This window comes from Misgurnus anguillicaudatus, chromosome 3, assembly GCF_027580225.2.
Source record: "Misgurnus anguillicaudatus chromosome 3, ASM2758022v2, whole genome shotgun sequence".
NCBI lineage: Eukaryota > Metazoa > Chordata > Actinopteri > Cypriniformes > Cobitidae > Misgurnus > Misgurnus anguillicaudatus.
Genome location: NC_073339.2, coordinates 16,649,225 through 16,676,557, shown reverse-complemented (window position 1 = coordinate 16,676,557; position 27,333 = coordinate 16,649,225). Strand labels below are relative to the sequence as shown.

Genomic DNA, 27,333 nt, shown 5'->3' with positions numbered 1-27,333 from the left:
GTCCGCTTAAAATCACATACAACAAGCAACCATAAACGTAGCTTAGACACTCCTTTTCATCAACGCGAGGAAAAATATCCCAGGGGCTGTTACACTTGGTATTAAGATGCGTTTTCATCGATCGGATCACAAGTGGACGAGAGAGACACATCACGTTTACACTTGGTTTTTAAATCCGTCTCTTTTTGTCCATTTTTGACCGCTTCTCTTCAGATTACTGAGGGTATAGTCTGTGGACGAGTCCCTCTCCTGTCATTTAATGACGGGTTTCAATGGACATGAACTAATGTTATGTCAGAGTCCAATGCTTATGTTTTAAGTAAACATGTTACATGTCAGTGTATATAAGAGCTTTATCTGATGCTTTCATGTATTGAAACTAAGGATGCTCCGATCGATCGGCCACCGATCGTTATCGTCCGATAACGGCATTAAATGACGCGATCGGCACTCGCTAAAATTGCCGATCTCATGAGCCGATCTTTCTGTTTACTTTTGTCATAGCATTCCTGATGCGGCTGCAATTAGAGATCATTTTACACAGTGCGAGCATTTTGTAACCCATTGCTCATGTGTGACGTGCAGATCTGGATTTCTCTCTCTGCCTTTACAGAGATATGCGTATTTTCTATGAGGATGCGCTCCGGTCCTCAGCGCGATGCGTCTTCACATCCCTATCAAACAGCGTATACAGAACATATCGATCGTGGACAATTGCATCCTCATGCCGAAAGTTTATTACTTGCATTCGTTTTAAAGTTTTGAAGGTTTAAACTTCCATTTTCCTCACAGCTGCTCTTGTTTGCGGACACCCGCCGCACGCATACACAGAAGTCATCAGTGCATGTGAACGGAGTGACCTCTCTCACGTCTTAAAGCTACAGTATCCTTATTCATCTCTCAATAAAATTACTCTCTGTTCATTCATCAGTGAAGAACTGTTGTACTTCATACGAATGCGTGTATATTTAATTCATACAGTAAAGAAAAGACTGTGAAGTGTTTTATTTTAATTACTTTTAACAGACATAAACCTTTTTAAAGGCACATTTCTCTTTGGAAGAAGAAATATTTGTTGTGCTTATTTATTTGATTCTCTATTAAAACAATAATATACCTAATTTATAGTTAGTTTCATTTCTACAAATAGTGCAAACTCTGCTAGATTATAGATAAAAGATTCCCATTCCACTTCCATTCTGTGATCGGCGATCGGAGCATCTCTAATTGAAACCAAACTTTGAACATGAACTTGAGACTCCAATGTGATAATGCACAAGATAAAAAACATTTTAAAATTTTACATTTCACAAATCAAGTTAGTGACCGCACCAGAGCAAGCACACTTTTGCGGTTCCTCTGGAAGTGCATTTTCTAGTTAATCTTAGTTCTTGTTAATTTTGGCATTTGCTAATACATTAATAAATTCAAGCATTAATTAATGCATCATGAACTTGAACATAAATAGCTGTATTGACAAAACATTCAATCACATTGAACTATGTTGAAAAACTATATTGTTCATTGCTTGTTAATGCATTTACCAATGTTTATGTTTACCGAAAATAGATTCTTGAAAATCAAAAATAAAGATGTAACCTTATTCCTGAGAGTGAGTATTCCTTTAATTTGATATACGACTTGCCCATGTGTGTCATATTTGAAAAATATGAAATTTATGAATATTAATTAATATACAAATTTGAGGGGGGGGTAGTGTAAATCAAATGTAAATAACTTTCTTACAGTAAAATAAATGTAAAAGTGATGCATATCTTCAGAAAGTAGACATTATAAGCTTTGAAACAGTAGACATTTATAAGCTTTTAAACAGTATCACATATGGGGTACTGGGTCTATGACAGACCATTAAATATTAAAGAAATATTTTATATTAAGTCATATTAAGTCATTTTGGACACGGTACAGGGTCCGCAGAGTTTTAAAATTCTTAATTTTATTTTCATTAATGTACACTTAGTTCCCCTATAATGACAAAGTGAAAACAGAATTTTAGGAATATCTGCATTATATTCAAATGAAAAGGCTCAATTCAAATGAAAAGGCTCAAGTACAAATGTAAGACTCTTAAAAAAGAGTCAATTACTCTGCTTATTCCACGTTACCACAGACATTGCTAAGATATTGCTCTGGTGGTTATTTTAAGACATTTAACAGGTCAGGTGTGCGTTTATCAAAAAATAATGCATAGCCGTGGAACATTTCTCAACCAATCAGAATAAAGCATTTAACAGCTCCGGGGAATAAGTCAAATTAATAATGAGTTCAAATAAAATGATCAAACATTTATCTAAATATAATAATTATTGAACTATTTGAAATGTATTGTCTTTTGGGGTCAGATAAAATTACTAAAATTACACAACTTTAAAACGTCAACAGTAAGTGCCTGATAAAGACTGAACGTGCAGAACCCTTCGCCACGTCGATTGGACTCTGGGCAAAAGTGTGGTTCCCTTACACTGGTTGTCTGACATAGTGAAATATGTTAAAATGAAAAACCACACATAAGAATTAAACTTCATAAATTAAACTGCATTAAACTGACACAAGTACATTTGGCTCATAATTGTAAAAGTTCTGAGTAGTTATGCATTATTTGTTCGCAGTCACACAGTTTGATGCAATGTTTAAATGGGTCACCTCACCAGCTCATTCATTGCCTTATTTAGAGAGGACAACATAATGGACAACATCAGTTTGTTATATTGGTCAGTATTATTTGTGTAGGCTACTGTGAAAAAAATGTGTGATGGACAATGTTGCGAAAAACACCTATAGGCCCTAAAGACAGTGTGATTGATTCAGAAAAAAGGGAGGAGTTGTTAATAAATAAACTGTATAAAATAGGTGGTATAAGGTGAGGCAAATGCAAACGATACAGTAAGGAAGAGAAAAGGAGGACAAACCTGAAAGAGTTGCAATGGTAAGTCTGACAAATGCATTTCTTGAATCTAGGAAATAATTAGACTTATTTTGATGTAACACAATGACCTGCACTGAGCCTGTCTATTTTAGCATAAAAACAACTTCTGTTAAGCTTTATAAAATCATACTAGCTGTTAAAATGTATTTTTAAAGATTTACTTATTTGTTACTCGACAGCATATAGGCTCTGAACACATTTGAATAAAGCTTGGTAAAGTGGGTTACTAGTATGCTCTTTTTCACAGTATAAAAGAGGAACAAAATCTGTTTGCTTTTTGCTGTTGGCACTTCTTTGGGACAGTGGTTACGTCTTAACTATAAAAAGAGGTAACTTTTCATTTGTATTTTAATATGTTCATATTTATTGGAAAAAATTGTGATAATATATAAACCCTAGAAACAGAATCAAACAGTCATAGGTGTAATTCTGTTATTTAGGCGATACTGCAGCCCATGTGAATCTCACGGCATTTTGTTGTCCACCCAAACGATGTAACGTGGATGGCTTTAATGATTGGTTCAAAGTGGACAAATACTGCGTCAAATACTTCAGCAAACCTCTTAACTTCACTGACGCAGAGGTAACACTTTTATTCTGCAAATTATTATCATTCATTAACAACTTAATTTTTTTTTATAAATACTGTATAATGCATCAGTTATTTTCTGTTTTCATACACAGAAAAGCTGTAGAAGAACAGTTCCTGGTGGACATCTGGTGTCAGTGCACAATGCCAGGGCTAATAATGACTTGCTCTCCATTGTGAAGATGAAGAACCCAAGAAACTTGCGCATGTGGCTCGGGGGATATGAAATATTTCAGGTAAACATTTCTGAAATGTGTGAAGGTTCAGAAGTGAGAAAAAAAGCTTCTGTGTCAAAATATTTTTATATTATCTACTCTTTCAGTCTGGTAAATTTCTTTGGACGGATGGTTCCTTCTGGGACTATGCTGTTTGGACACCCGGTGAGCCCATAAACATCTACTCCAACATAGAAGAATGCGTGGAGATGAACTGGAAAGGTAAGAGGGGAAGGGCGAAGAAATTCATTGGAAAAATGGTAGACATATATGGAGCCATAGATTAGTCTCATAATATATATAACCACATGTATATTATAGTGATGAATGATAGAAGTAATCTCTCTTTTCTCTCTTTCACATTTTCAGTTATTGGCAAATGGAATGATCACGGTTGTAACAATAAAAAAGGCTACATATGTGCCTTCAAACACTGGGGCATCATTGATGAGTAGACTGAGATGATTTATCACCCCATAAAACATTCAGCGTAAATGTTTTCTCCTCTGCATCAAAAAAAAAAAAAAAATCAAACTTAAAAATCATAATAAAGACTTTTACTATATTTGCAATCAAAATGCCTGTGTGATTTTCTTTTTTTCTGATGTCACATCACTGAGTATTAAAAATTGAATACTGTTACTCTTTCGTTTGTAACACACTAGTGTTAGTATGTTAGTGTGGTAAGCCTGTGTTAGAAACAGTGGTGGACTGTAGTAAGTGGTCCTGGACTTTCTCACCCAGAGCGGCCCACCACCCTGCTCGAAACACTGGCTCATTGATGCACAGCCTATTTTTTAACACCAAAATACATAAATGCTTCTTAAACTTCAAAGGAAGTCACATTTATTATAAAAAATAATGCATTTGAACTATTTGTCAGTGAATTCTTACTAACCATAACATAAAACAAAGTAACATCTGAGGCTTTGACTAAATCATTTTCTAGGATGAATAAATAAAACAGCCAATTTGATCTTACAGTAAAGTCACCACAAGTCTCCTTTATACTTTACAATTTAACTCTTCCTGTCTTTGTTTCCATATTTTATTACCTCTTTTTAATTTTTATTTATTTATTTATTTTTATTCAAATTAACGGTCAGTTGCCTTAATGTGGTGGGAAATGAGTAACCTGACTGACAATTTCGAAACTGTGAATTCAAAGCCCTGTTAACCAACTGGGGCCAAAATATGGATATGCAGTTGTGTGCTTGTTTTTAATGTGTAGATCCTTCACATTTTTTTTTTTTTTTTTTTTTTTGAAGTACTGTGTAACAAACAAAACGAAAAAAGATTGTTCTCCCAGAAGGTTGTCAAAATATGGGGGGCGGGTAGGGCTGGATAAATGTGTTGGGGGGGTTATTTTTTGGGGGGGGGTGGGGTTGTCTAAGGTTTTAGTTGTTTAAGATTAAAAAAAACTGGAGAACTGTTTCACTTTCTGTAAAATGTAACATCCTTGATTCTCCAATAAAAAGATTGTTCACAGTGATCTAAAAGTGTAACCACACTGTGCTCATATTAAACTCACAAAATTAAGTCAAATTTTTCACTTTCAGGGTGGCAACATAACACAAAGTGAAGAGGGTCTGAATACTTTTTGAATCCAATGTTTGTGTCTCCTATACAAAAAAAGGAACAAAATAAAGACATCTTATGTTTTTGATGTGTCTGCAGCCGCAAAGACTAATGCTGCGTCCGAAACCGCCTACTACGTACTATATAGTACGCGAAAAGCAGTAGGCGAGGCGAGTAGTATGTCCGAATACATAGTATTCGAAAAACAGTATGCGAAAAGTACCCGGATGACCTACTACTTCCGGTTAGATTTTGCAGTGTGCATACGATGGACGCTTCACTATCCCATGATGCCCCGGACGAGGAGTTATCCAACGAAGAAGAAGAGGCACGCCGCTGTTTTCGCGCTGAAATGACACGACGTGATGACGACGTATGTCACGTGATGTAACAACATGGCGGATGTAGTACGTCCGAATCTCATTCATACTACCAGGATTCATACTATACAGTACCTACTGTTTTAACGCCAAGTAAGTAGGTACTTCATCTAATTCAGTACCTACTATACAGTATGCGGTTTCGGACGCAGCCTAAATTTAAGCTTTCTGTTAGCTAACACAACATTGCCAACACAAGAGTTGCTGAATCTAGTGTGACCCATAATCTTATATTTAATGTTATGTTTAATCTTGCATAAATGTTTATGGTTCAAACATACAAAAAAGACAAAGTATATAAAAATAAATATAATTTACACCTTATTTTCATGCACTCTTTTTGCTTTGCTAAGTTTTTTGTTTTGCACTGGGATATAAATCATCTTTTATTTACAAAGAACAAACAACCAGACTCTATTTTACACTTGACATCGCAAACCAAAATGGCTTCACAGTGTTTCAGCACAAAATTTCACCCAGTATATCACGCAGACTTATAAACAGGGAAATAATAACAGGCATTTGACTAACATAGCATCCAGCTAACGTTAGCCAACTCCGTTTGCCATAAGTCCTGGAAAAGCATGTAAGCTCCACCATGATAATTTCCTGCTGCTCAATCTGGTCCAAGCTCCTTAATCCTTTATTTATTCTTCAACTGAACGTCTTGTAAAGGGTGATTTTTTGATATTTCACTAGCTTTCACTGATCAGTACTGTATCTAGCAGTTACATGGTTATCTGCAGCGCGGTTATGCAACCCATCCTCACCCCATGTCGTCAATATTTGACGACACTTGACCATTCGTCAATATGTGACGGGGAGGGTATACCTTTCGCGTCATTTTTTGACGAACTGGGGACTTCAATACTATTACGTCCGTTGCATTCTCTTTCCTATTTTCTTACCATTTTCGCGTCGGTTTAGGGTTAGATTACGCAAAATTAAACAGTGTACGCGAAATTAAACAGTTGTCACCTGGCGTTGGGGTTAGAGTTAGGTTTGGGTAGGGATGTTATTATGTAAATCTAACCCTAAACCGACGCGAAAATGGTAAGAAAATAGGAAAGAGAATGCAACGGACGTAATAGTATTGAAGTCCCCAGTTCGTCAAAAAATGACGCGAAAGGTATACCCTCCCCGTCACATATTGACGAATGGTCAAGTGTCGTCAAATATTGACGACATGGGGTGAGGATGGGTTGGGTTATGAGACTAAAAACGATCCAACCACATGAGGTCAAATACATAAAAAACTATTCTGATTCGCTTAAAACATAAGTGGGAGGGTTTGGGGCGCACAGTCCTGCGCCCCAGGGCGGGTCCGAAACCAGCCAATTAGAGCTTAGCCTCAGGTCACATGTTTTTACCCTTTTTCCTGACCTACATAGACACTCATTAGGAGTGCGCCCCAGACACACAAACATGACACACACACAATGAACTCAGTTTTAATTTTTTTTAATAAATGATAACATGGCTAACAGTGAAATAGTACCACTAAACGATTTTATTTGTATTAATTTGCATTATATATTTAACTTTTTTGTAACATGAAGTAGCTCTCTTCTCTGGAAAACTTTGGGGGGCGGCGCCCCCTAGTGACCAGCCGCCACTGCTTCACACTAACTACCAGCCTACATACTCCAAAGCAAAAAGTTTTTTAGTTTGTGCTTATTTAGATGTTCAAATCACATTTACATTATCCATTTATTCAATTATTTTTATAATGTACAGCTAAATTGTAGAGAACTGCGTTAGCAGCACAAAAGGTCATGGGTTTGAACCCAGAAAACACACATACTGCTAAAAATGTATACTTTGTAAGTCACTTTGGATTAAAGCATCTCCCAAATGCATACATGTAAAAGTATTGTGTATCTGTTTCATATTCTCACATCAGCTGACAGTAGAAGCTAAGATTTAAGGAGCACAAAGCGTGCAATGCATTTATTTTCTTCAATGAGGCTTGACAGAAATGGCTAACATTCTCATCTGCTTTATTCAAATCAGTCACTAGATGGCAGGACAGAAACTAGGTTTGTTTCATGATTCATGTTTTAGATGGACAATCTGATTTCATTCATTCCTCAATTCATTTTATATACCCCAAACCAGGCACAAACAGATTTTAATTGCCATTTATGAAATTATTAAGTCTTTCAGAATTGCAAAGTGTTTAAAAGTAGCAACATCATATGTGACTAAACAATGTCTAACATTAGCCATTGGCTAAATAGATTTTACTCACCAGTGTGTAAATTGGAGGCTATACGTATAAGTTTAGCACAGATATAGTTTTACTACCTTGTGCTCGGCTCTTCATCAAGCGATCTGTACAATCTGTAGCTCATTGGATGCGTACCGTACATGTGTAGCGATTCTAGGGGGTTTGGAACAGTGTTGTTCAAAACAACGAATAATTAATAATATAAATTAATGATTTTTCTCCACCATCCCTTTTGTCAGGAAACAAATATTAGCTTAAAGGCAAATATATACAATAAAGCGTCATTAACTGTATGTATACGCAACTGTATTTTTACGCAAAATCCAATATCCGCCGTGTTTTTCTGTCATCTTTTCTCCCTTTTTTCCCAAAAAGCGATAAACGCCACTCCTCCTTTTCTACAGAATGCAATAAATCCGCTCCACAAATTACAGCACACCATTCACGCAATGTAAACAAACAATGGCGGCGCGTTGAGTATCTTAGTTTTCCTCATCTACTTTGTACTTCGTGATCAACAAACAAACAAAATATTACTTTAATGGCATCGATAAACCTGTGATGGTTGTCTGTGACGGGAAAGAAACGTAAGCAATCAACATCTAATATTTACGAGAATCCACCCATCTTTGTGTTATTATTGAAACAACACATTTTGTGTTACTTTTAACACAACTTGTGTTATAATGTAACACAAAATCAACACAAAATGACACATAATGTGTTAAAATTACACATAAGTTGTTAAAGGCTTACAGCACAATGATGTGTAAAAAATTGACACATTCTTTCTAAGAGTGTACAATCCAATCAGAGCCAGCTATGCTGCAGTATTTACGACAGTGGTAATGGGCAATTACGCTTCTAACCTGTAGGGGGAGCAAAGAGCAAAAACTCTTTAGTGTTGCTTTAATATGACAAAGTAAGTGTTTTGATTAATGCCATTAATGTTTATTTTTTAAATCAGTGTATATCATTAGTCAACTAAATGAATATATAATGGCAAAGATGAATTCACATTTATATAGGCTATTGATTCAGTAGATTTATAGCATTTTGAAAAAAAAAACTTGTCATCTTGGATAATGCGACGGCAGCCATATTGCACCAGAACGCCCACCACACACCAGCTTATTAGTGGAGAGGAGACAGAGTGATATAGCCAATAAATTAGTATGAGGGATGATTAGTAGCCCAATGGGCAAGTTTGGCCAGGATGCCAGGGCACACCCCTACTCTTTTTTGAAGGACATCACGGGATTTTTAATGACAGAAGAAGAGTCAGGACCTCAGTTTAACGTCTCATCCGAAGGACGGTGCTTTTTTGACAGTATAGTGTCCCCATCACTATACTGGGGTGTTAGGACCCACACAGACCACAGGGTGAGCACCCCCTGCTGGACTCACTAACACCTCTACCAGAAGCAACCTGGTTTTTCCCAGGTGGTCTCCCATCCAAGTACTGACCAGGCTCAGCCCTGCTTAGCTTCAGGGGGCAAGCTGTCTTGGGCTACAGGGTGATATGGCTGCTGGTTACAGTTTTTTTGGTGTATTTTCATCAAATATGTTTGGGTCAACCACATGTCTCAAGTCTTAGTTTTTGTTAGGGCCAGCTGTAAGCTTTAACACCTCCTCTGCTCTCTTTCAAGCTTCTGGAGGAGTTAAATGTCCAACTGAGGTTGTTGGGTTATTACTTTGGAGGAGCATAAACCCACTAAAAACAGGCTTGGCTCTTGCCCCTTTTATGTTGATATCCAGAGACCAGGGCAGGAGGTGGGGAGCCATAACCCCCACCCTGTCAATATACAACTCATTCCCCGACAGCCTTTTTTTGTGATTTTCACAAAAGTTTCACAAAATGTCTTCCAGGAAAATCTTCTTCTATAAATATATAAAATGAAAGAACAGACCCTTTGTTTTCAAACAAACAAACAAAACGGGAAAAAAAAACATTTCATCTTCATTTGTTCTCGTTTTATGCCTCTTAAATATGGGTAGGTTTCTTTAAAAATAATTTTTTTTTATAAAAAGCTGAAATAATTGCATTTTTGTAAAGAAATTTTGAAGATTCAGAACGATTATCAAAACATACACGGAGTGTAAAATTAATTACATTAGGTTTTACAGATTAACATAAACAACGTATCTGGAAAGCGTCATTGGCAAGGAAATGTTTTCTCTTAATTGACGAGATAATTGTCAATGGTGGGGAAAGAGTTAATAGCTATTCTGTGATCCAAGTATCAGATATAATCCAGTTATGGTACTGCCAAACCTTACACAAGTATTTGTCTACCGTAAATTTAAGTGTTAAGGTGCAAATTCACGGTCACTTTACTAAGAGCATGTGAAGAGAGAAAGAGAGAGAGATAAACCAGAATTACATACCACGCAGAATTGATGCACTACATGTAAAGATATCCTTTGTTGTATCTTCCTATCAAAATAGTGGTGTAATGAAGCACCTTGAGATGGAAGATCCATTTGCAGGCTTTATTACTCTCGTTGTCAGACAGGCAGAATATCAACACCAGCATACACCACAATATAGATAAGGCAGTCTCGTAGTCAATAAACAATCCAAAAGGTCAGGGCAGGCAGCAAGTAATCGTAATAACAAATAACAGATCAAAACCGGTAACCAAATAAACACAGACAGGGTAAACGCTCAGAAATGACAGACAGAGCAAATCAAGACTTCGCATTGAGGTGGCATTTGAGTCTGGCTTAAATAGGCAGTCTTTGATTTGGATCAGGTGGCAGGCAATCAGTCCTGGTATGTGGGTTTGTGGGTAGTGTAGTTTGACCAACGCTAATATTCAGGGGATGGCTCCCTCTGGTGGTGATCGGGAGGCGGAGCAGGTGTCTCATTCACAACAGAGCCCCCCCCCCCTGCGAGCGGCTCCCGAAGCGAGGTTGTGTGCGACGCCGGGGTCTACCACGAGGTCGAGGGGCCGGCTTGTCTGGGTGATTTCGATGGAACTCGACGGTGAGTGAAGGGTCAAGGATATCTCTCGCCCTTACCCAAGAGCGCTCCTCGGGGCCGTACCCCTCCCAGTCGACCAAGTACTCAAGATAACCTCCCCGGCGTCTAGAGTCGAGAAGGTCATGGACCTGATACGCTTCCTCGCCGCCGATCAGCAGGGGCGGTGGACCTGGCGGAGCGGCCACCTCCTCTCGCTCCCCTCTCGGACCACCAGCGGGTTTCAGCAGGGAAACATGAAAAGTGGGAGATATACGGTAAGTGGAAGGTAATGCCAATCGATATGAAACAGGATTAATCTTTCTAATAATTTTGAATGGACCCACATACCTGGGACTGAGTTTTTTGCAGGGAAGTCGAAGGCGGATATCTCGAGTGGAGAGCCAGACCCATTGCCCAGGTTGGTAGTCAGGATGAGCTCTGCGGAGACGATCAGCTTGGAGTTTCTGCCTTCTGATAGCTCTTTGCAGATGGTGATGTGCCTCGTTCCACGTCTCCTCGCTTCTGTGGAACCAATCATCGACAGCAGGTAGTTCTGAGGGTTCGCCCGTCCATGGGAAGAGAGGAGGTTGGTATCCGAGGATACATTTAAAGGGAGTGACACCGGTGGCTGGCTTTATGAGGGAGTTTTGGGCGTACTCTGCCCACATCAGGTAACGACTCCAATCCGCCAGGTTCTGATGACAGTAGGAACGTAGGAAGCAAGTGATTTCTTGGTTAAGACGCTCTGTCTGACCGTTAGCCTGTGGATGGTACCCAGAAGTGAGGCTGATGTTTACATTGAGGAGTTTAAAGAAGGCTGACCATACGCGTGATGTAAATTGGGGACCTCTATCAGATACAATATCTTCAGGCAGACCGTAGAATCTGAACACGTAGTTACACAGGCTCTCTGCTGCTTCAAATGCTGTAGGTAGCTTAGGTAGGGGAATGAGGCGACAGGCTTTAGAAAAACGGTCGACGACCGTGAGAATTACTGTGTTGTTGTTGGAGACAGGCAGATCGGTAACAAAGTCTATGGCAATGTGGGACCAGGGCCGTTGTGGAATGGGCAGAGGTTGTAAGAGGCCAGCAGGGAGTAGGTGAGAGGCTTTCGTGATGTTACATACGGAGCAATTTCTGACAAATGTGGTGATATCGGCTGACATAGAAGGCCACCAAAACTTGTTCTGAACAAGGTTGATTGTAGCAGTAATGCCTGGATGCCCGGAGCTGGGGAATGCATGAATGTGGGTGAGTAATCTGGAACGAAGGTCCTCGGATACGAAAGTCTTGTTGGGTGGACAGCCATCAGGAGGAGGAGAGAGCGTGTTAGCCTGGTCGATTTCAGTCATAAGATCCCACTGAACTGGAGCCATGATAATGGTGTCTGGTAGGATAGTTTCATCAGAGGAGCGTGCGCTGGAGTCTGGGTACAAGCGTGAGAGAGCGTCAGCTTTAGTGTTCTTCGTACCTGGGCGATAAGTCACAGTGAAATTGAATCGGGTGAAGAACATGGCCCATCGTGCCTGTCGGTGATTCATACGCTTGGCTGAACGAAGATATTCCAAGTTTCTGTGGTCGGTTAGGACGGTGAATGGATGCTGCGAACCCTCCAGCCAATGGCGCCACTCCTCGAATGCTGATTTCATCGCGAGGAGTTCGCGGTCGCCCACATCATAATTTCGTTCAGTGGAGTTAAGCTTACGGGAATAGTAGGCGCATGGGTACATCTTTTGGGCAGGACCCTGTCGTTGTGACAGTACAGCTCCCAGTCCAGTGTTAGAGGCATCCACCTCGACGAGAAAGGGTACAGCAGGGTCAGGGTGATGAAGAATGGGTGCCGTGGAGAAGCATACCTTGAGCCGTTGGAAAGCGGTGACTGCCTCGAGAGACCAGGTGAGACGAGCGGGAGCCTTCTTAGTCATGGCTGTTAAAGGTGCTGCAGTAATGCTGAAGTTGCGAATGAATCGTCGATAGAAGTTGGCGAATCCTAGGAAGCGTTGGAGTTCTTTAATGGTAGTGGGTTGTGGCCAGTTGATTACAGCTTGCACTTTAGACTCGTCCATAGCGACCCCTTCGGCTGAAATGATGTAGCCCAGGAAGGATGTTGAGGTGCTATGGAACTCACATTTTTCGACTTTGGCGTAGAGCTTGAACTGGATTAAACGTTTCAACACTGCACGTACATGCTGGATGTGTTCTTCGAGTGATTCTGAATGTATGAGGATGTCATCGATGTATACTATCACCCAGCGATCGAGCATATCCCGGAAGACATCATTAATGAAGGACTGGAACACAGACGGACTGACAGAAAGGCCGAAGGGCATCACCAAATATTCATAGTGACCAGACTGGGTAGAAAAGGCGGTCTTCCACTCATCACCCTCCCTAATGCGGATGAGATTGTAAGCGCTGCGAAGATCCAGCTTGGTGAAGAACCTGGCTTTTCGGAGTTGTTCCAAGGCTGACGGGACCAGAGGTAGGGGGTAGCGAAATTTGACAATTACTTCGTTCAGGGCACGGTAGTCAATGCAGGGTCGTAGACTCCCATCTTTTTTCTTAACAAAGAAGAACCCTGATGAAGCGGGTGAAACTGAGTGACGGATGAAGCCCTTGGCCAGTTCTTCGTTGATGTATTTCTTCATGGCTTCAGATTCGGGTTGAGAGAGAGGGAAAATCCTGCCTTTAGGGGGCGTAGCGTTAGGTAGCAACTCGATGCTACAGTCACTGGGGCGATGAGGTGGTAATTCTGATGCCCTTTCCTTGCTGTACGCCTCCGCGAGATCTGAATAAACCTCTGGTGTCCCGGGGATTCTGGGAGATTCGGGTGTGGTAATGGTGGCGTTGAGCTGGAGAGATGATTGAGCAGTGATGCAGTGTGCATTACATGATGTGTCCCAGTCAGTGATGCGACTCTCTTTCCACGAGATTACGGGGTTGTGTTGCTGTAGCCAAGGTAGTCCCAGAATGAGTGGGTGATGAGGGGAAGTAATGACATGAAACTGAATGGTCTCTTGGTGTTGTGAGCCAACTTGCAGAAGTAAGGGTTGTGTGAGAAATTTTATCTCTCCATCTCCGAGAGGTCTTCCATCTATCGCCTCCACTGCCAAACGAGAGGGACACTTTATTAAAGGGATGGCATTTAGGCGAACAAAACCCTCAGACACAAAGTTCCCTGCTGCTCCTGAATCAATGAGGGCTAGCGTATGAATCACTCTTCCTAGCATCTTTAACTGAACTTCAATCTGGATGTTATTATTAGAGTGAGGTGAGAAAATGTTTGAACTCACCAGGGTATTTCTTCGGTTGGGAGGTCGAGTGGGACAAGATGATAGTAAATGGCCGGGTTTACCGCAGTACAGGCATAGTTGGTGGTGAATCCGACGTTCCCTCTCCTCTGGAGTGAGGCGAGTGAAGCCCAGTTGCATGGGTTCAGCGAGTTCAGGTTGATGTACTTGAGAGGGTGCGCGGCGAGCTCGGATCAGTTTGTCGATCTGGATAGAGAGTTCAATGAAATCTGCTAATTCTCTTCCCTCGTCGCGGCAGGCCAGTTCCGACTGTAGCTCATAATTTAATCCTCGTTGGTAAATTAACTTTAGCGGTTTGTCATCCCAGCCGGCCTGAGCAGCAAGTGTGCGGAAAGTTAAGGCGTATTCAGCAGCTGATTGGTTACCTTGGACGATGTTCAGTAAACGCTCCTCTGCGCTCTCTCCTCCTGCAGTATGTTGAAACACTTGTCGAAACTGGTTCAGGAAATTATCAAATGAGGGAAAAGCGGTGCCGTCCTCCTTCCAGACCGCTGTGGCCCATTCCAATGCCCTGCCCGTGAGCAGCGTGCATACAAAAGCTATCCGACTAGCTTCGGTGGGGTACAAAGCTGGCTGCTGTGTAACAAAGAGTGAGCATTGCATCAGAAATCCCTTACATTTCGCCGGATCTCCGTTGAACTTGTCGGGGAATGCTAATCGTGGATTGGCAGCTGGATACACCGCGGGGCTCGCCGGAGGTGGCGGCGTGGTTGGTGCAGCGTTAGCCGCCGCGGCTAATCCTCGTAGAGCCTGTACGGCCGTGACAAGTTCACCCGTGAGATTGGTGAGACGTGCGAGTTGTTCCTGGTGTCCTGCAAGTTGCTGAGCTTGAGTAATGAGCTCGACTGAGAGCTGAGAGATGGCCGCTGGATCACTCTGCGGCGAAGTCTTCTGTAATGAAGCACCTTGAGATGGAAGATCCATTTGCAGGCTTTATTACTCTCGTTGTCAGACAGGCAGAATATCAACACCAGCATACACCACAATATCGATAAGGCAGTCTCGTAGTCAATAAACAATCCAAAAGGTCAGGGCAGGCAGCAAGTAATCGTAATAACAAATAACAGATCAAAACCGGTAACCAAATAAACACAGACAGGGTAAACGCTCAGAAATGACAGACAGAGCAAATCAAGACTTCGCATTGAGGTGGCATTTGAGTCTGGCTTAAATAGGCAGTCTTTGATTTGGATCAGGTGGCAGGCAATCAGTCCTGGTATGTGGGTTTGTGGGTAGTGTAGTTTGACCAACGCTAATATTCAGGGGATGGCTCCCTCTGGTGGTGATCGGGAGGCGGAGCAGGTGTCTCATTCACAACAAGTGGAGCTCATTTGGGATTATTGATCTTTAAAGAAGGTTGAACGATCATACAAATACAGCAGAGGACAACGCGGGTTTGCATATCACATAGTACATGAATGCGCAGCAGCACAAAAACGTTTTTAAATATGAAAGATTAAAGGATTGAATGTAAAAGATTATTATTGAGTCTCTTGGACATAAATGAGGACCGATTATGAGACGCTAGAAGGCACAAAGAGCTGCTTCACCTGTAGCCTGGTAAGTAAATAAATGCTTTGCTTTAAACAAATGCATCTATTTTTAAATGTTTTTTTTTTAATGCTACCTCACGGATTCATTGTATATGATGACTCTGTACCTGTGGATATGGTGAGATGACAAACATTTTTAAGTAATGCTTAAAAAACTCTTTCCTCAAAAAAACGCTGTCCAAGTGCTGAAACGTGCAGAGAGCCGTTTGTAAATTCTTTATCTCCTGTTTGTTACAAATAAAGTATTTTTAGAGTACAAACCTTATCTTACATATTTGTAAATTATTTTTTGATGATATTGGATAGCCATACATTTAAAGCAATTAAAAGCCTGCTTTTTTACTTCCATGACTAAAATAATTTTTTTAAACGATTTTTTAACATTAATCTTAAACTGGGGATCTTCTTCCTCCACTTAGTTTTTCAGTTTACAAAGTCCGTCATCTAAATAGGGATTAGACATAGCGCCAGCGCAACTGGCTTTTAAAGGGGATGAGAGCTGAGTCTCTTATTGGTTTATTGCACGTTACGCCCAAAATAATCCCATTACAATAGGACCAACCCTTTTCGACCATGCCCTCGGCGCACAAACCATTTTTCCCGTCGTTAAATTAGCAAAAGTGGATTCGGACACGCCCATTTAGACATTGCGCTGTGCGCTTTAGACAATGCGCTTAGATCGTTAAAATAGGGCCCTATGTGTTATTTTAACATATTATGTGTCATTTTTTTCATGTTGATTTTGAGTTCTATAGGGACAACACAAGATCTGTTAAAACAACACAAAGTGTGTTGTTCCAAAAATAACACAGAGATGTGTTAAGTTAAGGACAACACATTAGAGGTATGATAGGTCCTTAGGACGTTGTGTAGATGGAGAAAAGGAGCGGACCAAGCACTGATCCCTGAGGGACCCCAGTGACCATCTGGTGGGCTGTGGACAACGTGCCCCTCCATGACATCCTACAGGATCGATTGAAAAGATAAGATCTAAACCACTGAAGAGGAGTACCAGTGATCCCTAGCGATGGTAGGGTGGCTAGTAGGATCTGATGGTTGACTGTGTCAAAGGCTGCTGACAAGAAACAAGAATCAGAACCAAGGATTTGGATTCCGCCTTCGCTAGCTGTAATGCTTCTTTGACCGACAGCAGTGCTGTTTCATTTAAAGTCTGACTGCTTGTCATCAAGTAGGTTCTTCAGGAAGATACCTGATTGAAAACTGCTCTTTTTAAGTGTTTTTTCAATGAATGGAAGGAGTAAGACAGGTCTATAATTGTCAGTGAGAGAGGGGTTGAGTGTGGCTTTTTAAGCAGTGGCATGACCAGGGCCTGTTTAAACGTTAACATAAAAAACGTTAATCCATTGTGTAGGGCCTATAATGTTTTGCCTTTAAAGGTCATGCTTGCATGAAGCTGTGCTGTGTGATGACAGAGCTATACTGTATTGTGCAAGCAACGACAGCTATCTGTGCATCAGGGACTTTTCAAAAGCAGAAGTGAAAGTATGAAGCCTGAGGAGACCCACCCCAACTCAACTAACATAAATATTTTGGGTCGAGGGATGTTGGCAAACTCGCGTTGGTTTTGTGTAGTGACAGACACAGCTGTGACCCAGAGCTGTGACCCAGTAATACTTCATTTGATATTTATTAAATGATTTAACTTTATTACGGTGTCTGACCTCCTCATTCAAAGAACATGCAGGACATTTAAAGTCCAACAATGTTTTGTTAGTGAAAAAGTTAGCAAAGTCATCAGCTCACGATGAGGAAGTGTTTGGAGCGGGAGGGGGCAAAGCAGAGAATTAAAAGTTTTGAATAGCTGCTCAATGTTGGGAGCATTATTTACCTTAGCGGTGAAGTATGAGATCTTACGGTGGTGACGCTGGCTGAAAAAGAGGACAGAAGTGACTGGTAGTAACAAAGGTCAGCAGGGTTGTTAGATTTGTGCCATTTCCTTTCAGCAGCCCTGAGCGGGATCATTATAACCACCTGCCTAATATTGTGTAGGTCCCCCTTTTGCCACCAAAACAGCTTCAAAGTCGCTCAGATCCTTAAGCTTGCACATTTTTCCTGCTTCTAACACATCAACTTTTGTCCTCAAGGGTATGGGTCTGAGCAACTTTGACAAGGTCCAAGTTGTGATGACTAGACAACTGGGTCAGAGCATCTCCAAAACTGCAGCTTTTGTGGGGTGTTCCTGGTCTGGCGTGGTCAGTACCTATCAAAAGTGGTCCAAGGAAGAAAAAGCGGTGGACCGGTGATAGGGTCTTGTAGAGTCCATGCCTCACCGGGTCAGGGCTGTTTTGGTGGCAAAGGGGGACACAATGTTAGGCAGGTGGTCATAATGTTATGGCTGATCGGTGTATACTAGTCAACATTTGAAGTGGATAGAACAGTTGATCAAAGTTGTCCTAAGAAAAGAATAAGTATTTACCTTTACGTGCATCAAATGGGGTCACATGATAACCCCTTTGAATAATATAGTACAAGCTCAAGACATTTGGAGCTTTGTGTTCAGTTTTACACTATGTTTACACACATACATCTTTTTGAGTAGAGGAAAAAATGGTGCAATATAAACTGTCAGGATTCACTGAAAAAATGATTAATTGAATTTAATCAATTTTTTTAAGGTAAGTGGTTGCAATCAATTTATTTAAGCTACATTTAAACAAAAAAGATTAGTAACGTAAAATAAAATATAAAACATTTGTTTAAATGTAGCTTAAATAAATTGATTGCAAGCACTTACCTTAAAAAATTGATTAAATTCAATGAATCATTTTTGTGATGAAGATTCATGAACTTTAAAAGCAGTAAAATGTGAGGCTAAGGTGTAATGAAAGTGAGAGAAGAAGGAGGAGTTGTAAAGGTGATAAAGGGTGTGATATCATGCATAAGGTGATATTTATCATGTTAAAATACTGATAAGAAATTTTGTATCTATACACTGAAAAAAGTGATTCATTCAGTTTACTCAGTTTTTTGGGGTGGGTGGTCGCGGTCAATTTATTTGAGCTACATTTAAACAAAACTTTTTTATTTTATTTTACTTTACTAATCTTTTTTGTTTAAATGTAGCTTGCAACCACTTACCGTAAAAAAAATGAGTAAATTAAATGAATAATTTTTTTCAGTGAAGGCCTCTCAATCTTTCAGGCAAATAGGGTAACACTTTACAATAAGGTTGTATTTGTTAACAACTAGCTAATGCATTAGCTAACATTAACTAGCAATGAACAATACTTTGACACATTTATTAATCCAGTTCTTGTTAATTTTGGCATTTGCTAATACATTAATAAATTCAAGCATTAATTAATGCATCATGAACTTACATAAATAACTGTATTGACAAAACATTCAATCACATTGAACTATGTTGAAAAACTACACTGTCAAAAATAAAGGTAAAGCTTTCACTGGGGCAGTACCCTTTATATAAGGTCCTACCTTTTAGGTACAAATATGTATCTTTGAACTGCCAATATGTACCTTCGAAGTACTAATATATGCACTTTTTGGGTACAAAGGTCGACCTTTTTGAAAGGGTACTGTCCCAGTGACAACTTAATTTGCCTTTATTTCTGAGAGTGCATATTGTTCATTGTTTGTTAATGCATTTACCAACGTTTATGTTTACCGAAAATAGATTCTTGAAAATCAAAAATAAAGATGTAACCTTATTCCTGAGAGTGAGTATTACTTTAATTTGATATAAGACTTGCCCACGCTTGTCATATTTGAAAAATATGAAATATATGAATATTAATTAATATACAAATTTGGGGGGTAGTGTAAATCAAATGTAAATAACTTTCTTACAGTAAAATATATGTAAAAGTGATGCATACCTGCAAAAAATAAACATTCTAAGCTTTCAAACAGTATCACATATGTGGTACTGGCTCCATGACAGACCATTAAATATTAAAGAAATATTTTATATTAAGTCATATTAAGTCATTTTGGACACGGTACAGGGTCCGCAGAGTTTTAAAATTCTTAATTTTATTTTCATTAATCTAAACTTAGTTCCCTATAATGACAAATTGAAAACAGAATTTTAGGAATATCTGTAAATTTATTAAAAAGATCAAGCGAAGGCCCTTTGCAACAACATCTGAAATTTAGCATTATATTCAAATGAAAAGGACCGGAGTCAATTATTCTGCTTATGCCAGGACATTGCTAAGATATTGCTCTGGTGGTTACTTTAAGACATTAAACAGATCAGGTGTGCGTTTATCAAAAAAATAATGCATAGCCGTGGAACATTTCTCAACCAATCAGAATAAAGCATTTAACAGCCCTGAGATATAAGTCTAATTAATAATGAGTTAAAATACCATATAGAATGATCAAACATTTATCTAATTATTGAACTACCTTTGAAATGTTTTGTCTTTTGGGGTCAGATATACACAACTTTAAAACGTCAACAAAGTGCCGGAAAAGACCGAACGTGCAGAACCCTTCGCCACGTCGATTGGACTCAAATGTGTGGTTCCCTTACACTGGTTGTCTGACATAGTGAAATATGTTAAAATGAAAAACCAAACCTGTGGTTATAAGAATTAAATTTCATAAATTAAACTGCATTAAACTGATAAATTTGGCTCATAATTGAGAAAGTTTTGAGTTATGCATTATTTGTTCGCAGTCACACAGTTTGAGTCAATGTTTAAATGGGTCACCTCACCAGCTCATTCATTGCCTTATTTAGAGAGGACAAAATAATGGACAACATCGATTTGATATATTGGTCAATATTATTTGTGTGGGCTACTGTAAAAAAATGTGTGATGGACAATGGTGAGAAAAACACCTATATGTCCTAATAACAGTGTGATTGATTCAGAGAAAAGGGAGGAGTTGTTAATAAATAAACTGTATAAAATAGGTGGTATTAGGTGAGGCAAATGCAAACGGTACAGTAAGGAAGAGAAAAGGAGGACAAACCTGAAAGAATTGCAATGGTAAGACCTTTTCTGACAAATACATTTCTTGAATCTAAAGTAATTAGACTTATTTTGATGTACCACAATGACCTGGCATCTCTTTTAGCATAAAAACAACTTCTGTTAAAGGAACAGTATGTAAGAAATGTATATCAATTAATCATAAAATGGCTCTGATATGTCACTAGACATTAAGAAATCATTTTCATTTCAAATACTTATATCACTCACAACAGTGGTCTGGCCAGGATATTGTCATTTAAAAAGTGGAGTTGCAGCCCTCAACTGATGTTAGTGTATTAGCCACCAGTTGTGTGATTGCAGTACCAGTTTTGGCCACTAGCGGTAACATGTATTTTTAAAGATTTACTTATTTGTTACTCGACAGCATAGGCTCTGAACACTCGGTAAAGTTATCACAACTACTTGTGGGTTTTTCCCAAATTATAGGTAAGTTAAGGGGGCAAAGTCACTATTTCTCTCTGAGGAGGGAGAAGGGAATCAGGACTCATATGTGACCCTGTCTGTAAAATTCTATCTGAAGTCTCATCATCTAATTATTAAAGTTTGATTGAATTTTTATTTTAATATTTGTCTTGGTCTTTACCCGTATATTAAAAATATCAAGGTTTACTTTATGTAGGATGATTTTATGTAGAAAAGTATGTATGCAGAAGAAAACAGTGATTCACAAAAATGACACAGGCAGGGTCACTTTAATGAAAGTGAAGTAAAGGTGCAATTAAGGGAAAACGTAACTTGCTCAAGGGCACCACAGTCGCAACCTGCCGGGCATGAGACTCGAACAGACAACACTCAGGATACAAGTCAGACTTTCTAACCATAAGACCATGACTGCCCCACATACCCATTTAGAATGATCTCGGAGTTATAATGTAAGGAAGTAACAATAAAAAACATTATTTTCTGTTTATGTGATGTCCCTTTAAAGCCGCATAATATTGCTATAAATATAAGATTGAGCAAATCTGTAACAGTGATATCACTGCAAACTCTGTGTTGTAGCAGAAATAATAAAAACTAAATATGTTTTGTTATCCAAACAGCATTTAAAGGATCTAGTTGATCGTAAAAGTAAGCATGATGATTACATTTTCGCTTTCACAGTATAAAAGAGGAACAAAATCTGTTTGCTTTTTGCTTCTGGCACTTCTTTGGGACAGTGGTTACGTCTTAACTATGAAGAGAGGTACTGTTTATTTATATTTAATCTTTATATTCATTGAAAAATTGTGTTGATATATGAATCCTAGAAACAGAAGGCATTCATAAGTGTAATTTTGTCATTTAGGCGATACTGCAGCCCATGTGAATCTTACGGCATTTCATCGTCTACCTAAACAATGTAACGTGGATGGCTTTAATGATTGGTTCAAGGTGGACAAGTACTGCGTCAAATACTTCAGTACACCTCTAAACTTCACTGACGCAGAGGTAACACTTTTATTCTGCAAATGATTAACTTATTATCTTAACTTTCGTTTTTTATTACTGTATAATGCATCAGTGTTTCTCTGATTTCATACACAGTACAGCTGTAGAAAAATAGCCCCTGGAGGACACCTGGTGTCAGTGCACAATGCCAAGGCTAATGAAGAGTTGTTCTTCATTGTGGACTCAACACAGTTGCGCATCTGGCTCGGGGGATATGAATTATTTCAGGTAAAAATTTCAGAAATGCATTAAGGTTCAGAACTGAGGACAAAGAAAATCGTTTCTGTGTCAAAATATTTTTATATTATCTTTCTTCTACTCTTTCAGTCTGGTAAATTTTTTTGGACGGATGGTAGCTTCTGGGACTATGATGCTTGGACACCCGGCGAGCCCAGACACATCTACTCCAACAGAGAAGAATGCGTGGAGATGAACTGGAATGGTAAGAGGGGAAGGGCGAAGAAATTCAGTGGACTTATATGGAGCCAGATTAGATTAGTCTCATAATATATATAACCACATGTATATTATATAGTGATGGATGATAGAAGTAATCTCTCTTTTCTCTCTTTCACTCTCTCTCATATTTTCAGGATCTGGCAAATGGAATGATGACTCTTGTATCAACAAAAAAGGCTACATATGTGCCTTCAAACGCAAGCGCATCATGGATGAGTAGACTGAGATGATTTATAACCCCATAAACCATTCAGCGTAAATGTTTTCTCCTCTGCATCAAAAAAAAAAAAAAAAAAAACATTTCTTCAAATCAAACTTAAAAATCATAATAAAGACTTATTATTGCAATCAAAATGCCTGTGTGATTTTGTCACATCACTGAGTATTAAAAATGTAATACTGTTACTGTTTCATTTGTAACACACTAGTGTTAGTATGGTAGTGTAGTAGGCATGTGTTAGAAACAGTGGTGGCAGGGGCGGAGTGTGACCAAAAAATCTACCGGGAAATTTTGTATACCACCGGCCCTCCGTGGTAAAAAAAATGTCTCGTAGCCTATTTGTAGTAAAACTAGGGTAATACAAATCGTAATAAATTTGCCCAACAAAAAAAAAACATTTTCATAATATTAATAAAATCCTTAAATCATGGCTAATTTTCCTAAATGAGTAAAATTATACCTGTTTGAAAGACGGAGTTGCGCACCTGTCAATCAACTATTACATAACAGAGCGAGACCAGAGATGAATGTGCTCATAAACGGGAGTAATATGGAATAAGTTGTGCATCTTTAAATAACTGTAAGAATATTTCCTTTAAATATAATTTTTGTCATATAAAATTTTGAGAGATAATAATGTTTTTTCCACTGTTATTGCTTATTTATTTTAACGTGTTTGGCGCATTACCTCAGAAATTATTTTAGTAATATTGCTTTTTTTCCGCTAATAATAATACAATTTACATGCCAATCCTGCTTCCTTGTCTTTTTATTAATTTCATTATGCTATAATGTTAATTTATATGTGGATATTTAATGGCATATGAGACGTTCATTGCCGTTATATTATCTCGTCTAATATTCAAATCATATCCGGAATAATGTGTGCACCTAGAATACAGATTCATTTGAAAATAATTTTTGTCAGTTTTGAGAAATAATAATGTTGTGAGGATATTTATATATTTCAGTTGAATACTCTCGTCTATTAATATGGAAATCTAATAGAAATCTAATAGTAGGAAATATAAAATGTGATACTGCAAAGTTACCCTTCTAAATTTTATTTATGATATATAGCCATATGGAGATAAACCTTTGAAAATGTGCTGATTTATCCATTCAAGTACTGACCACCAGGCTAGAGATTATAAACATCCTTAATCCACACTTTCTATCAAATAGTCTCCGCTTGATGGATCAATCCGACCCGTGGCTTTTCACATCAAAGGCTGACAGGCTATGCAATTTGGAGAGGGGCCGTTCAATAATCCCCCTATATTTAAAAAAAATCCTAAACATGGTTAGACCTGCCGAACAGGTTGAGCACTTTTATATAGCCTACTGTGTTGAGCAAAGAGGCTGCACAGTTTGACCAGCGGGAAGCGGCCGCACATCAGGCCGCCAGACGGGGTTGCTATATAACTTGCAATGTATCAGACCGGCCCTCGCAGCCTCAAAACACTACCGGCCCACCGGGAAATGTCCCGACTCTCCCGATGGCCACTCCGCTACTGAGTGGTGGACTGTAATAAGTGGCCCTGGACTTTCTCACCCAGAGCGGCCCACCACCCTGCTCGGAATGCACACCAAAATACATAAATGTGACTTCCTTTGAAGTTTAAGAAGCATTTATTATAAAAAACTATCCATTTGAACTATTTGCCAGTGACATCTTACGAACCATAGCATAAAACAAAGTTACATCTTAGGCTTTGACTCAGGTGTGTGCTTATGAGTCAAATCTGGGGGGCTTTCATTTTAAATTTTCTAAATCATTTTGATCTCACAGTAAAGTCACCACAAGATACTCATGATGTGGTTACAAAGTCTGGGTCACAGTGATCTAAAAGTGTAACCACACTGTGCTCATATTAAAGTCACAAAAGTCATTTCTACAATTCTGTTTTCACTTTGTCATTATGGGATACTAAATGAGAAGAAAGATGAATTTAAATGATTGTACTGTAGTATCAGGGTGGCAACATAACACAATTTAATAAAGTGAAGAGGTTCAGAATACTTTCTGCAATGTTTGTGTCTCCTATAGACCCCTTCACGGTTCACGTCACAGGCTGTTCCCACTGCGCATGTCGGGGTCAGAAAAGTCATTACAGCAGATTGAGTTGCGTATTATTCGGTATCGTCAAAAATGCCTGCTTACGTCGTGGGCTGTGAAAATCGCACCAGGTCTTCCGTTAAGTTTTCGCGATTCATGCAGAATCTCAAAAACAAAAAAATACAACATCTGCGTCTGCAAGCAATTAACGTGCAGACTGGGACAATGCAAAGATCAAAGAGGCTTGTGTTTGTAGTGCTCACTTCATTTCAGGTAAGTCATCATTTTTCAGCACTGTTAGATTAAATTATAAAGCCTAAATGGTATGAACAGTTCGACCCCGTGCTGCGCGCGCACCCGATAGTCATTCAATGTTTACAAACCTTGAAGGGGTCTATAGAAAGTAACAAAATAAAGACATCTTATGTGTTTGAAGTGTCGCAACCACAAAGAATAAATTTAAGCTTTCTGTTAGCTAACACAACTTTGCTAACACAAGAGTTGTGTAATCTTGCATAAATGTTTATGATTCAAATATACAAAAAAAATGAGTATTTAGCCCAAACAAAGTATATCACACTAGGTTTACTGATTGCACTTGACATCGCAAACCAAAATGGCTAAATAAACGTCTTCCCAGTAACTACCAACCATACTCCAATTTACATTATCCATATATGAACTAACTTAAGAATCTATTTTCATGAAAAAGGCCTTAGATACTAAAGCTCTTATCAGTATTTTAACATGATAAATGTCACCTTATACATGATACCACACCCTTTATCACCTATACAACTCCTCCTTCTTCTTTCACTTTTCTTACATCTCCGCCTCACATTTACCACTTTCAAAATCTTCATCACACCTCATAAAATACAAATGCTGCCAGTTTATATTGCATTTGGCATACATTTTAATCTAAAGTGACTGTGCATTTTATAAAAATAGCTGTGATTATGCAGCTGGTTGCCAGTAACTTACTGTAGAAGATAAAGACTGAAAATGTTTCATGTTCATTTAACTTTGAACAAGCTGTTGCCAGTAAATAACATAAATGTAAAATCTACAGTAAGTTACAGCTAGTTGCCAGAAATACACAGTAATTTTGTAATTTCTACAGAATGTTTTTACACACTGTAAAAAATTTCTGTAGAAATTACAGTATTACTGGGTATTACTGGCAACTAGCTGCCAGTGGCTTGCTGTGGATTTTGCATTTGTGTTGTTTGCTGGCAACGGCTTGTTCGGGGTTGAATGAGCATGGAACGTTTTCGGTCTTTGTCTTCTGCAGTGGGTTGCTGGCAACCAGCTGCAGAATTACAGCAAATTGTTTACAGTGGTATGTGTTTGAATCTATGACCTTGGTGTTGCAAGCAGCATGCTTTACCAGTTGATTTACAGGAGCTATCATGATATATCTGTATTATAACGTAAACTTAAAGCATTATGCTGTGTTTTATTTATAATCATCATTGTCTTGTTTGGAATTTTCAGTTTGTCGTATTTCTTTATATTACAATGCAAGGGATATAGTAGTATGATGTCACAATTTACCTTACATGTATTCTCATCTTGATACATAAACATTCAGAAACCTTAAGACTTGTATTGCCGAAGAGCCAACCAAAGTTTTTGGCCCATGTTTGTATTATAGATGCTTCATCTCTTAGTGTGCATTAAATAAAGTCAGTCATATATTCTCCTATTCAATAAGAAAGTCTATGTGTGAATTGAAACATTAAGGTCTAAATGCATTTCAAAGCTCTTGTGTTGTCGTATCCTAGACATTGCTAAGAGTTTCTTTTATTAATTTTCTATTAAGTGCACTATATTATTCAAAGGGATGACCCAATTTGATTCACATAAAGGTAAATCTCCTATCCCAGGTCCTATAACGTGCATCTTTTAATATTTTACATCAATATGTTGGAAAGTCAGGGTGTTTTCACACCTGGTTCATTTGAGCCCTCCAAACGCTCTCAGAGCAGTTCAGGGTGTATATGTGAACAACCCAAGTGATCTCAGACCCCCCTAAAAGGACCCAAAAGGGAACCGAACTCAGACCACGTCTGGAGGTGGTCTGAGTACGGTTCGCTTTTGGGTTCTTTTGTGGTTCGATTTCTTTTTGATATGTGAAATCAATGAGGTCCCGGTCCGTTTTGCGTGTGGTTTTGACAATGTATCAAAATAAACTGCTGTATAGAAAGCTGGGGTCTGAGTTCTTATGAAGTTGTGATGTGAACAAGAAAGGGTCTGAGAGGACTGAAAAAAGAACTGGGTCTTACTCTTAAGAGTAAGAGTACTTTCTCCAAATTTATATTGATAGATTAATGTACAGTACAGTCCTGTAATGCACATACAGGTTAATCAATGTTCACATGTAATTTCAAGGTTATAAAAGGACA

General features: G+C 38.8%; 2 protein-coding genes across 3 annotated transcripts; both read left to right on the top strand.

The window, feature by feature from the left end:
* Nucleotides 1–2,850: 2,850 nt before the first annotated feature.
* Nucleotides 2,851–4,290, top strand: LOC129444317 (lectin-like). The gene is made up of 6 exons (XM_055204928.2): nt 2,851–2,947; nt 3,195–3,276; nt 3,388–3,530; nt 3,632–3,772; nt 3,859–3,973; nt 4,121–4,290. Exons 1-6 carry the CDS (start codon nt 2,945–2,947, stop codon nt 4,204–4,206), a joined length of 570 nt encoding a protein of 189 aa, XP_055060903.2. The 5' UTR covers nt 2,851–2,944; the 3' UTR covers nt 4,207–4,290.
* A 16,391-nt stretch (nt 4,291–20,681) lies between these two features.
* On the top strand, nt 20,682–22,999 carry LOC129444323 (lectin-like). 2 transcript variants are annotated; one of them, XM_055204934.2, is made up of 6 exons: nt 20,682–20,750; nt 21,861–21,942; nt 22,045–22,187; nt 22,284–22,415; nt 22,515–22,629; nt 22,781–22,998. In XM_055204934.2, exons 1-6 carry the CDS (start codon nt 20,748–20,750, stop codon nt 22,864–22,866), a joined length of 561 nt encoding a protein of 186 aa, XP_055060909.2. In that variant the 5' UTR covers nt 20,682–20,747; the 3' UTR covers nt 22,867–22,998. The 2 variants fall into 2 exon arrangements, with proteins under 2 accessions (XP_055060909.2, XP_055060910.2); XM_055204935.2 differs by having other exon boundaries at nt 20,689–20,750; nt 22,057–22,187; nt 22,781–22,999.
* The last annotated feature ends 4,334 nt before the right edge of the window (nt 23,000–27,333 follow it).